Below are 14,368 nucleotides of genomic sequence, written 5' to 3' on the forward strand. Positions count from 1 at the left end.
GTCGTGACAGCGAGTTTCGCTTGGGCCAACGAAAGTGCGATGTGATGTGTACAGATGTAAGAAAAAAAAAGTCATCCGTTTTCGTACTGACGCGCGCACGACGCGTGAGACTTACTTGGGGATGAAGTTCACCCCAACGACTTTTCCAATGAAGGAAAAGTGTGCAGCGAGCGATGAAGAGATAGATTGAACGAGATGAGAAAAAGAAAGTGCGCATATCTACATGCGTACATACTAATTATATGGAAAGATAAGAGTAAGAAAAAAGATTTATCGTGCTAACGAGATAAAGATTATAATAAATATGTATTTATATATGTAAGTATTTATGTAAGTCGTTCTCTTGTTTATTATAATTTTCGCCAAAAACGTAATGATAACGCGTATTATAATATTTGCGTATCAAGTGAACACATATGCGCGCGCGCATGTGTGTGTGCGCGCGCGCGCGCGGGCGTGCGTGTGTGAAAGAAAGAGACCGATAAGATAGTTGATATTCGCTATGAAGAAGAAAGACGCGCCGGAAGAGGTTACAGAGATATACCGGTGAAAAGACAGGGAAGGTAAAAGAGAGAAAGATGGACTTGGTTCAACTAGAAATATAGAGAGAGGGTGTAAAGAGGATCGAGTGCGAGCAGCGGTGGCGGCGGCGGCGGCGACGAAGGCAGTGGTGGTAGTAGTGGTGGATAAAGCATAGAAGTAGAAGGGTGAAGGGATGACGCGCACACACACTTACGCAGAGACGAACACACACGGGGAAGGATGGACAAACCGGGTGGTCGCGGTTAGCGACACCCATGCGAGGCCTGAAAGCAAGGGCAAAGATGGCCGACGTGCATGAGATTAGGGGCGCAAGCGTAACCGCGCGAGGCTCCGCCCCCGTTCGGCGAAGCTCTCCGTTTTGCTGGCTGATACCGAGCTCACCCCCTTTGCTCTCCCTCCCATATATGAGCGCGAACCCTCGCATCGTGGGCAAGCGCCACGCTGCCGCATCATCCAGGACCACCAACCCCCGCTGCAACCCCACCAGTACCACGTACACGGACAGCGCTCCTACCATCCCCCTGGAAGAGTTCATCCGCGAAACGCTCCTCGCTGGCCAGTCAGCGCCAAAAAGTGCAGAGCTTCGGGACAAGAGTCCGTGTCCTACCCTGCGCGTAATCTTTAAACCCTTGTATATGGCAGTGACAAGCCGGTGCTTCGTCTCTAAAACCCCGGGAGTCTTGTGGGACACGAAAAATTTGGTGACTTCACCGCTCAGTGGATCGCCTCGATCGGTTTCCGCGGCTCTTCTTTGGCGGGAACGTTGAGCCGTAGGGTGGACCCTGGTGAACGTCGAGTGAAGTGTCTGGTAGCGGTGCAATCGATCTTAGTTTCGTGGAAAGGAAGGTGCTCGCGAATACGCGATCGTTAGTGATCGTTGGTTGTCATCGGTAATACACACAGGTGTTTCTTAGTTGACTGTGTGGTTATACGAACGGTGATGTTCCATCAGTGTCCAGTCTAAACTGACGATCGAGATGTGAAGCCGCGGATCCCAACGTTCTCCGTCGCTTTACAGATGGACTGATCTCTCGGCTAAAATCGACGATAAGTGGGTGCATCGTCGTAGAGGTGCTGAGATCTCTTAATTATATCGGATTATCGTATCGGTGCGTTCTAAACGATTCGACTGGACGTGGCTCCATTCGATTCGGTTCACTTTGCACGGTGAAAACGTGAACGGTGTGAACGACGTACTCTATTTAAAATCACGTTTCGACATCCAGACAATTTGATCACACAGATGCGAATGCGTCTTGGAAGCAAGAAGCGCAGCCGTCGCTGCTGGTGTCACGCTTACCGTTCCGTCTGAGGGTACCGATTCGAGAATCAACCGCGGACCCCTAAGCCGGGATAGGCTTAGCGGCACGCAGAATGATGTACTCACCGGACAAGATGATGGGGAGCAAGGGACTCCACGGGGCACCGATCACCGCCCCGGGATGCTTTCCCTCAGGGAGATACTCGCCGCCGCCTTATCGTGCTGCGCCGGATCCGATGCCGCCGCCGCCGAGGCGATGCATGCCGAACTCTACGGTGAGTGAAATTATTCGTTTCGCACTAGATTTTCCAACCTCACGTATCTTTCCCAATAGCATCGAGGGTCACTGTAAAACTTTTCGAGAATCTTTATCATTTATCTCGGATTGCGGCGTTATCCAATGTAGTCGAGATGTAACGTGATAAATGAATTAGTATTCACAATACCAAGATGGGACGTTTCTTTCTCTTTGTAGGATTACATATTTTCTTATCGTTCTTTCTTATTTTATTGTATTAGAAACAGAAGTATTTTATACTGTATTAGAAGGAAGCAAAACGTATCGAAGCAATTCTAATATGAAAATCTTTTTATACATATCACGAGAGAATTATCTTTTAAAATTTACCCTGAAAATATGGTAATTGTGGTACAATACAATATTTTAAAGATTTTTACTATGCACTTCAGTAAAATTAATCAAACTTATTTTATTATAATTTTATTAATGAATGAGAGAGATTTACATTAAAATTCGAAATACAGTGTTGTGTCACGACTATCATATTTTCAGGGTAAACTCTAAGAAAAAATTCTCTCCGTGTACATATATAGCAACAGATGAAAAAATAAATTCTTTAAAACTCTTACTATAATCCAGCGTGTATATTAATCTAATGCAATTGTCATATTATAGGGTGAATGATACAAAATAATAAAAAATGGTAAAATACAACTTACTGGATGTTTCTTAAGTCAGTCTTAAGTTTCCTAGTAATCGTATTACATAAAACGTTTCATGAATATTCTAATGTGTTCAATAATAGATGAAGTTTAACTTCATTCATCGATTATGTCTCTTGCTTCGATGAAGAGACAGTAAATCAAATCAAGATTTCAACTAAAAAAATTACACATCACGTCGGTTACCTGCTTCTAAAATTTGTACCAGTACCGCAATAAGATTTGTCAAAAAGAATTGAAAGTAGTACCTTTTTTTAAAAAGAAAACCTTTTTTTACTCTTATTAATTCAATTCAAGGTATTCAATTATCCAGTGAAATAAATATTTAAATAATACTGACCAATAATGTATAAAAATTAACGAAATTGAATTGTTTCATGCGAACATCTTATAATAATATTAAATCGTAATATATAGACGAATTAAGATATAATTATTAAGGTATAATTTGTCCTATTTTCAAGAATTGAAAAATGTCATAAATTTTATTAATTCGTTAATGAAATCAAAGAACAAAAAAATATTCTAAAAGAAATTAATACTCTATCGTCAAAAAGAATGAAAAAGAATGAATTTGTTCAATAATCTGACCAAAAGTTATAATAATCTATAAGATATAGTAATTGTATATAATTTTGCATTATAACAATCAAAGGCAGAACATTAACCAATATTATTTAGCGTTTCTAAAATACAATGTATAATATACATTTTAGATTTAACTCGCTTAATGCATTGTATAATCTATGCGACGCACATAAATGTATTCGTGATTACATTGTATTATTTACCGCGCATGCAATATTACACGTGTTATTGTAGGACTGATATACAATCTATTTGCAGTTATTTAAAATACGTTTAAAATGATGAATTGAAAACATAAGAATATGACACTACGGAACATTTAAAGAAGGTAGCGAGCCACGTCATTGAAATTTCTCTCTTCATTCGTTTTCATTGCCCGACACTTGACCGCGTCGGCATGCTGTATACTCATATTTCTCGTACTTACTGGTGACATGTAGACACACTCAATTTTAGTGCGAATATATCTATAAATATAACTGCGGGAATAATATCAAGAATACGTACGAACTCATGTTTCTTTTTATATATTCATGGAAAGATCAATATTTCTTCCAAGTTGCGTCTATATTTATAAATCATCACCTTTCTGATAAAGTCTGGATCCATTTATTCAGAATTGTATTTAGCTAATGAAACAGATGTCGCTAAAGAGTTTTTTTTATTGTTTTACATGTATTCTAAGTTCAAAAATGATTAAGCAAATCTACCAAAGATTCTGTTATGTTTTTAAAATTAGTGTGCATTTGTTAAATTATGAGAATTATTATATAATTCTCATGTAATTTTATATCAAAATCATATAATTATCATATAATTAATTATTATTGGAAAATGTATGAAAATATAAATGATAAATTATATTTTTTCAATAATAATAGTATCATAAATGTGTAGCTACTACATTAAAAAAAATTATATCAGAATATATTTCATAAAAAAATAGGTACGAAAGTAAAAGAGATAGTTCAAAATTGCTATTACTGTTTGAACAATTTGCTAACAATAATAATTTTATGTGTAACGTACAATAAATACTGTTAGCATAAATACAGCAACTTAAAATGATATAAGACTTAAAACGCAACCATTACAATTACTTAAAATTCCTATTCCTATAAAACAATTTAATACACACATTTAATTTAAGTAATATTTTCAGACATTTCCATCGCGATTAGTTCTTTTTATGTTTTTTTATCTCTTCATTAGAGACTTATAAAAAACGGATTTTTTTGAAAAGCAAACATGTATTATATATGGAGATTCTATAAATTCCTAAAATTATAAATATACTTTAAAAGATTATCTTTTTTTATTAGTGATTCTACTGTTAGATTTGAAATATGTGCAATTGGTCTGAAGGTTCTTTTATAATAATAAAATAATTTGATATTGTAATTCCAATTTTTTTATCAAATAAATGAATAATATTCCCTTTATGACATACTAATAAAAAAACTTAATATTTTTATCGGAAATACTTCAACGTTTACCAGAAAATATGCGTAATTGTATCTGAGACAATAGTAGTTTAACACGTTTCACTTGCTCTGTATGGATATATGCATTTTAAATAGAGAATTTTAAAAAATCATTGAACTCTCGAATGAATCTAATTAAGAAATCATAAATAAGTTGTCGTTCATTAATATTGATACAATTAAATGTCGTTTCAATTTCGGGGAATTTAAAAAAAAAAGACTAATGTGTATTATATATTGATAATTTTACCAAAAAAAAACTAGTCGACTTATAGCGAATTCGATTGAAGCACTCAGTGCGTACTGATCAGTACTGATACACATTAAAGCCGTATATAAATTGACTTAAAGATGTGTATTTAATATAAATATATAGGAACCGGTTAAACTATGAAATCCTAAATATGCTTTATTATATTGTAAGATAAAATATGTATTTTATAATTCAAAATATTTGCATTGCACATTTACACTCAGATTAAAACAATGTACAATGGTTTTATAATAATATGCACCAGTGCGCACTTTCTCTCTCTCTCTCTCTCCTAATACGTCCAACCGAATTTTTGCATTAACTGATTTAATAACACTAATGTGTGTTACTCAAATAATGTAAAGGGACTAAATTGATATGGAAAAAGACTAACAACGCATTGTAATATGTAAATAATTTTTTAGTTTATAAACTCAAAACAAGCTTAATTTTTACTTTTAAGATTGTAAAATTCTTCTTTTCATCTTTTCATATGTAAAGATAAACTCGGAGAATTATGTGAATTCTTTTCTAATAAGCTTATCTCTAATTAGGCCACTCGAACAACTGAATATCATAATTGAATTTAAACTATTATTTGCTGCGAATACCATTGTGAATATAACAATCAATCGCAACGATCTGATGGCGTTAAATTGTATTACCGAGCTGTAGAAACGCAGATTTGGTCAATGCAAAAGTGAAATTAGTCGGGAAAATATCCGTAGCGATAGAATTTGTGTCCGGCGAGAAGCGCTCAATAAAAATAACTTTCGATTCGCGATACGGTTAAAATTAAACGTCTCAAGGTTTCATTTAAATCATATTCTACGGTTTGTCGAAGCTCTGCATTTAGAGTGTGCACGTAGGTATCGAGCGATATGTTTTTCTATCAAGGTCGAAAGAAATATCATTAAACGAATCATTTACAAATTGTATCGCGATTGCGTTGTCGGAAGACTTTGGCTCATCAACGAAAAGAATCTGAACGTATGTATGTACGTGTCGAAAAGCCTTTCTACGTAAGAATATTTAAAATAAATGAAAGGAGAAATTTTTGATATTATAACGACGAGGATTAAACCGCTCGAGTAAAGTCTAGGATCTGAGCGGATATCGATTATTTTAATGTCTTACGACCCCTACGGCGAGTTTACTTAGTTGTGAATATGCCGCTAACTTTACCTTACTCTGTTAGTCATAAATTTAATAAGATAGAGACATGAAAGCATTCGTCATCATTTTTAATATCTGTAGAATAATCGACGCAAGAAAAAATAAAAATTTATGTAAAACAAGCTCGATCTTTAAAAATATTATCTTCCTATTGTTCTTTACTTTTCTTTTAACTGCAAATTCTTGAAACAATGGCCTGTTGCTATTATTTGTAACTCCCTAACTCCTTCTACAGCAGAGGATTTATGGAAATCATACCTTTCTCAAACGTTTAGCATTGCAACATAAATAAATCCTGACATTCAATTTCAATCCTGGCATTCAATTTTAAGATGCCATTATTTATAAGTTACGTAAAAGTGTATAATAATTTCTTTACAACTTAAAATTGCAAATGACATAATTTAAATAAAGAAAGGAGATAAACATAATGAATTTTACATTTATATTTACAGTATAACAACAATTTAATCATGTCGTTCTTGTAACGTTCTACGTAAAAGAGAAAAAAGAAAAAAGATCTTATTTATTCATTTTGATTCTATTCATCTCATCGATTCAACTCATCCTATTCTATGGCAACACTCCTAATATTCATAAAATCCTTGAAACTAGCAAATATCTAAAAATCAATCAGGGATCAATCGCGTTGAGACACATTTTCTTCTCTACCCATTTCTCCAGTCGCACTCTCATCTCCCTTATCCTGCTTGTCCTTCACTTTTCCGATCCCTCGACAGACTTGTCCGACTACCGAGGTCGAAACCAAAACCATATCGAACGACCAAAGCGTCGAGTTCCCTCCCCCGTAGTGTCGGTGCGATGCGTTCCCTGGGCTACATCGCGGGCTCCGCAGTCTTTAGTTTATTCATGTGACGTAATAGGATAAAAACCGTCGCTACGAGCTGAGTGCCTAGATGAGATTACAGCCGTACTGTTACACCCGGTAACGCGAATCCGATGTAATCGCCCCTTCCTTTGATTTTTCTGTTCAGTTCTCTCGATAACACGCGAGAGGTGGCTCCGTTTGGAACGCATCCCGGTGTACTTATACCATCACTCCTTCATCACCTCCCCTTCATCGTCTCCCTCCTACCTTTTCCATTTCACTCGCATACTAATGCTTTATCGCCTTTTTCTTCTGAATACGATTTTCTAAGTACGAGTATCGAACACGACTAATCCTGTGATTGAGCTGTGAAACACCGAACCGGAAACATTCACGCATAAAACACTTTTGGCACATTCCTTCACGCACTATATACATTTAGTCGAACGAGGAAAAGAAAATAGGAACTATCGATAGCATTGAAAATCTGTTCTTTTTGTATTTAAAAAATAAAAATTTTGCAAAAGGATCGCCTTAAATCGACAATGATTTAATTTATTCGTCTGAAAGCAGATGAATAAATACATTTCATTGGCTTATAATTTCTCATCACTGTGAGTCGTCACTCGTTCATTTAAAATCTGTTCTTTTAATTTTTATATGAATAAAAACAGTCAGATGCAATATTTTTTACAGCTATATTTTGAGATCAATCTAAAATGCCCGACCTCCAATAAATATGAATATGTTATAATCTTCAAAAGCTATACGAACATTAAAGCAAGCTAACATTATCTTGAGATTAATTCGAAGAGGAAGAAAATGAGATTGTAATTTTCAAATATTGTAAACTTTTTCAGAAACGATTCGCTGACGAAATGGCAACAATCGATCGGTGATTACTGGTTCATTCGGGTGTACATTTATTGTGATACCGCGCAAGCGCATACGAGCGGATGTTCGCGGTTAAAAGAAGGTATCGATGAAGGTCGGTCGTTAATTGTCTATCGCTATTAATTGTCTATGAGCATCAGGCGTGGTTTTCACCTACAGTGTTAATTATCTATGATAATTAATACAGGGATCCATTACGTATTCATCGGCTTGATGGTAATTATTCACGCTTCGTTGGATGTTACTTTGCATGTTTTCTGGTTGACGAACCTTTCATCCGGGTGGCGTATTAATGATCCGGCTTAATAAACGCAGCTACTCTTTTTACACGTCATTAATCTTTTAATTTTGCCACTCGCCGCAATGCAGTCGAACTTTGATATCAAACACATTTGGATGCTGCGTATGTATTATTCATTGTGCGACCATGTCGCGGTGGCAGGTGAGCGATGCTCGCTTTATAACGACCTAATTTTTCTTAACGTTGCAGCGTTGTACAAAAAATGATAATGCAAGAAAGTCCTATACACACACATACATACACACATGTTATACAATTCTACTCTTTTCTATCAGAAGATAAAAAAGAATATGTAATAAGAATATGTACTCGTATAAGAAATTTTTTAAATAGTTTGTACATATTATCATAATTTATTAAAAATAACTTCTTAGAAAACTTTCTTCTATTCAGTTTTCAATTTTTTATTCGCTTATTATATATTCCAATGTGTGTCTTTTTATAAACAAAATTATTTTTTAATATTTTATTTCGATTTTGTATTAGACTTTCTTAATTTAGATCTTCTGATTTGAACTTTATCAATACGATCTCACATTGAGAGTCCACACCAAGTTCAATATATGTGAGGTTCGTACTAACTTTACCCACAGGGTAACAATTCAATTACTAAGGAATATGAGTTACTAATAAAATTCGATTAAACTAAAGTAGCCTACATTGCAACTATGCTTCAAGTCGTGAATCTTCAATTTAAAATAGTAAATTATATTATTGATGAAAAAAAGAGAATCAATGAAGAAAAGAGAACAAAGAATTTACTTTGCTTAATATATAATAACAATATGTAAAAGCATACAAAGGATGTTCTTCTTTCACACTGACTCTTATTTCAATTTTTCTCGTTCTCTTTCTCTCTCTCTCTCTCCTTCCACTCTCTCTAACATTATTAAAAGAAAAATATGTGAGAAAAATCGGGATAAAAATTAATAATGACAATATTAATATCATTATTTTGATACCAATATTATTATCTATAAAATCACTATCGATCAATGGATATATCAATATTACAACAATTTAGGTTAATGTATATTGATATTAATATCAAAATTATCTAGATACTTAGGCTCTGTTAATAATAGCGAATACACAAAATAATTGCAGATTCTTAAAATAGCGCTCTTTGCATTCACATATAAGCAATAACTAATTTTATTAATTTTACTTTAAAACTTAAGTAAAAATAGAGAGAGAGAGAGAGAGAAAAGGAAAAAGAGAAACAGTCTTAATTTACTGACATTATCTTAGACTTGAAAAATTTTGTTCTTTATATTTTAAAACGAAAATACTTTATAATGATTCATTTAAAAAAAATAAGAAATTACATTTTACAAATGTTATTATTTTGTTTTAAATAAATATTTAAAGAAATATCGGATTTGCATGACTAAATGGTTAATTGCACGCTATCAATTTCTCTTGAAAATTGCACAGAAAAGGCAACGACAAGCGATACACATTGCGTGAAGAGCCGCGGCCAGTAGCGATTATCGATTGGTCCTCTATATTCGGCATGTCATTATCAATTAACCATTGAAAGTAAAAGCTCTTTTGCTACTGGAGTAGTATGTTACACATCACAAAATTACTAGACACTATAGTTATTTTTTAATTGCAGGTTTTTATTTATACGAAAAAATATTGATCTTCCGATAGAACTTAACAGATTGATCTATGTATTCGTTCCACAATGTCTATTAAATTTATGCTAGTTCGAAAATGCATAATTTTATTTGACAGAATCTTCATACCATAAAATTTATAATAAAAAATTATATGTTAATTTTTCAAATGAATCTTTACAAGTTTTTTTTATGTGCAAACAATTTTCGTTCTATTTAAGAAAGTATCAACGCAAAATTGTTGAAAAGTTTAATGACAAATTTAATGATAGATTTTATATTTTACTATAACTTATATATTATATATTTTAAATAATTATATATTTTAACATAACGTTCAATTCTTTCTAATATACTAACACAGACGACAGGGAAATAATAAATAGTACTATTTTCACTTAATATTAGATATCTTTTAAAAAAAAAATGGAAAAGAAGAGATTGTATTCTCGCTAGGTTAATTTTCTGAAGAAATCTTGATAAATGGTGACGAGACCACTGCATCTCTCATCAAAATCTGAAAAGCGACATATGTGTAGCGTCGTGACAAGCGATTGTTCGTGCACGGCGGTAGTAAGGCGACAATTAACGTCAGAAGTGCTTCACGGGGCGGGTTTGAACTATTTTATGCGCGGAGGGATGGCTCGCTGGTGGAGTGAAGGGACGCTCGTAGCTGTGCATTACGGCGTATACGTGCCACGGCTCCCCGCTCGACCACAAGATTGCATAATCGATATGCGGCCTACACCTGTGCCTCTCCACGAGTACGCACCTGTGTACGAGCAAGAAAAAAAATGAAACGATGTTTGCGTGTGTGCATGTATGTATATACGTGTGCGGTGCTCGAAAAAGATTATTCGTGGATATTCGCCGCCGCTGGAATATTTGTGTCATGCGGCCTGCCGAAAACTGAACTGACTCACTTGATATATAGTCATGCAAATCGATATGCAAAATGATTTTCAAATAGATTGCCAAATTTCAATAGTTGAAATTCATATTTCAAAATCAATATTTCAAATTGAATTTCTAACAAAAGTATCGAGTAAATAAATATTAGTAGTTTCTGAGTTATTTATTTGAAAATAAAAGATTTTCATAAATTGCAGAGATGAAAGTGGATAACAAAACTATATTTTTTGTTTAATTTATAAAGTAAACTTTGTTTAAATGGAGATTTAATTTGAGGCACAGTTGTCTAAATGTGTGTATGTGTGTGTGTGTTTTTCGTGTTGAATATTAAAAAGTTGTAAAAAAATTGCAAAAATCAAATTCGATTATATTTTTAAAAAAGAGGAACTCATTTTCAGCTATCTGAAAAATATATCTGCAGAGAGAAAGAGAGAGAGGGAGAGAGAGAGAGAGAGAGAGAGAAAGAATTTATCAAATCAAGAGTAAAAGCTTCTTCTAACCTCCTCTCTGAAATTATATTTTATATCCGCGAGTAATCTATCTAATCGCATTGCTTGAATAAATTCACATCTCAACCTTGTTACGAATTTGGATACTTTATCATATGTAGTGTTATCCACGATAGCTGTTACATATATTATTCGGTTCATTTTGAATTATAAAAAATTAAATTTCTAGTGACAGATATGAACACTAGGGGAAAAATTAAAAGAAAGCAGCAGCGTGAGAAACATGGCTCTGCTGACGGTGCATTGCTCGGCTACATCTACAAAATACTCCAAAGTACCGAGACACGTTGACGCCGGTCGAGTACGTCGATCATGGTCGTCCGCAATAGTGAGGGTAAAGTAGGTGGATAAGAGTAGCGATGAAATCGATGCATTCGCGCTGGATACCAATTGTTGTGCAGATACCTATATGGGCAGATATACCTAGCCTCTTTAAAATTATGGTATGCCGCGAGGTATCACCTATTATAAATAAATCAACTTATTATAATCAAGATTATAAACAATAAAATCTATGCATTTGAAACGGTTATAATGATTATGACCAAAATTAATTTTATTTAATTTAAAAGAAACAAATTCCTTTAGTATCAATACAATGAATAAGCACAATCAATTAATCGAAATAATTTTTACAAACAGTAGAAAGATCCTGCTTCAGTATGTAGGTACCTAATCGAGACTTTGTTATGAAAGTTCATGGGTTTTTGTAAATCTTTAATGATTTTGAATAATCAATTAATAATAATTAATTAGACAAATAATTGTCTAGTACAAGTGAATTTCTCCCAGTTCAGATTGGAATAATTATTTAAAATTTGGAGAATTACAAATTATTTCCATTATCGAACATTTCGTAGGTTTTCTTTTGAAATAAATAATCTCAATATATTAAAATTGTTCAAAAATTATGAAAGGAATTAGACAGCTTAGCCCCATCACTACACGAAGACAGTTCGTCGTTCCACGTTTCACCTACGTTTGCCGAATGTGTATTTCACTCTCTCTTTCTCTCTCTCTCTCTCTCTCTCTCTCTCTCTCTCTCTTTCTCTCTCTCTCTCTCTTTTAGTCGTAGAAGACCCGCGGACGATCCCGCACACGGGACGCTGGGGACACATAACACCCCCGGTTACATCCAATCACTCCTGATTTATATTTACTACTCACTTGGCCCCCTTATTTATTACGTTTCATGGAGACGCGTAGAACGAAAATGTTAATTTGCGCAATTGAAAATTATGGCGTACTACTATGGGTAAAGACACTCTTCGAAAATGTAATTCTAACAGAAAAGAGCACTATATATAAAAGAAGATAAAAGAATCCTAGTTTCACGAATATCTCTTGAGGGGAGATCCGAGATTCTACGTTTTGACATACTAGTTTTTGATACTGCTATATCAATCTTCGAATTCTTATTCTTATTGGTATCAGTAGTAAGAATTTAAAAGAAAGTTATTGGAAAGCTTTAATTAGTTATAAAATAACAACGTCAAACAGAGAGGCTTTCCCATTTCATTGGACTGATACAAAAAGAATTTGTTATTTTTTAATTAAATTTTATATTAAGAAAAGCTAAAAAATTAGTCTTTTAAAAAAATTTTTGCTTCGATCTTGAATTTTTATTTTTCATAATTTGTTCTCAATTTCATTCGACAGGCGCGCGCGTGCGCTGTGTTTTGTGTGTGTGTGTGTGAAATCTTTTGTAACTTAAAAAAGAGAAAAGCATTGCGGATAAAATCATTATAATATTCGTTATAAAAATATTATTAACATATAAAATCCTACAAGTAAGGTAATGTTTAAATATATGAGACATTTTATTTTTAATTCACATTTCATATTATTCTCAAATCATCCAATCTTCCAATTTCAATTATCTTCGATTTTAATATATAAATAAGCCTAAATAACCAAGCTGCAACAATACATTTTCAAATAGTTTCATACTTAACTTTGAAACAGATCATATGCGTATTTGAATCAAATGTAGTTCCATTTTCGAATTCCCTACAATAGTCTCCACACAAATGCCACGCAAAACCTCGCAATATAGCTCGATATAGGGTTTGTGATATGTCTTGTGCCATGCGGCTTTTACACAGGTAAATCTATGTAGACCTTGCCTTTCACCTATAAATAAACCTACACGCGTGTATACAAGTGCATGTAAACCGCCGTTCTGGACACCACGAGGGTCTTCTTGTCGTGTAACAGTGAAACGTGGGTGGTTAGATAGACGAACGACACTTCCGCCTTGTCTCTCGAAGTTTCCGTTGCATCGATTTTATCGTTCCCTACTTTATGAAGATTATGGCGTAGTTCAAACACGATAGAATACTAAAATTCAATCGCACATTTCGATTAAAAAAAAAAAAGAAATTCAATTCTTATTTCACTTAAAAGTGACTATCGGATGCTCTTTAATATCGTACTAAAATAATTAAATACACAGTTCAATTTTTATTATAAAAGAATACATAATTCATATTATGTACTACCAAGTAGTGTTATATCTAGAGATATATATCTATAGAATACACATTTCATTCTATATCGAGTCAAAATGTTGCAGACTTGAACTATTTTTCAGACAATTTCGAGTCAATCTTAGGAAAAATTCGATTGGTCATCGTTACTCTTTTCGAGAAATCAAATAGAATCTATCGTCAGTAAGAGCAATGACAAACGATGCATGTACACATACGAAGCTCGTTGTGTTTCCCTATAAACGAGGATTCTACACACGCGCATATACCGCAACAACCTGTACACGCACAACGACGACCATGGGTGGCCGCACGGCAAGGTGAACATTATTCCCATACCATTCTCTCCGCGGTTTAACGCTCTTATTATTATTTTTATTAGGGTGCCGTGGTATATAATGCCATCAACCCCCATGAGTGCGCGTTCGCAGGAAATAAACCTAAGTGTATAATTACAATAATACTTATCGGGGCACCCTCCGTGGGTTCTCTTCCCTTCCATGTACCCTTCCTTCCTTCCTTCCTTCCTTCCTTCCTTCCT

At 34.1% G+C, this 14,368-nt stretch overlaps 1 protein-coding gene across 1 annotated transcript in view; it reads left to right on the top strand.

The window, feature by feature from the left end:
- The first annotated feature begins 1,849 nt into the window (after positions 1-1,849).
- The window catches only part of acj6 (abnormal chemosensory protein 6), a 43,884-nt gene continuing 31,365 nt past the window's right edge, over positions 1,850-14,368 (top strand). The window contains exon 1 of the mRNA XM_018446074.1: positions 1,850-2,079. Within this exon, the coding sequence (XP_018301576.1) occupies positions 1,918-2,079 (162 nt within the window). The 5' untranslated portion in view covers positions 1,850-1,917. The remainder of the gene's footprint in view (positions 2,080-14,368) is intronic.

Source organism: Mycetomoellerius zeteki, unplaced genomic scaffold (genome assembly GCF_001594055.1).
Source record: "Mycetomoellerius zeteki isolate Tzet28-1 unplaced genomic scaffold, Tzet1.0 scaffold174, whole genome shotgun sequence".
In the NCBI taxonomy this organism is placed as follows: domain Eukaryota; kingdom Metazoa; phylum Arthropoda; class Insecta; order Hymenoptera; family Formicidae; genus Mycetomoellerius; species Mycetomoellerius zeteki.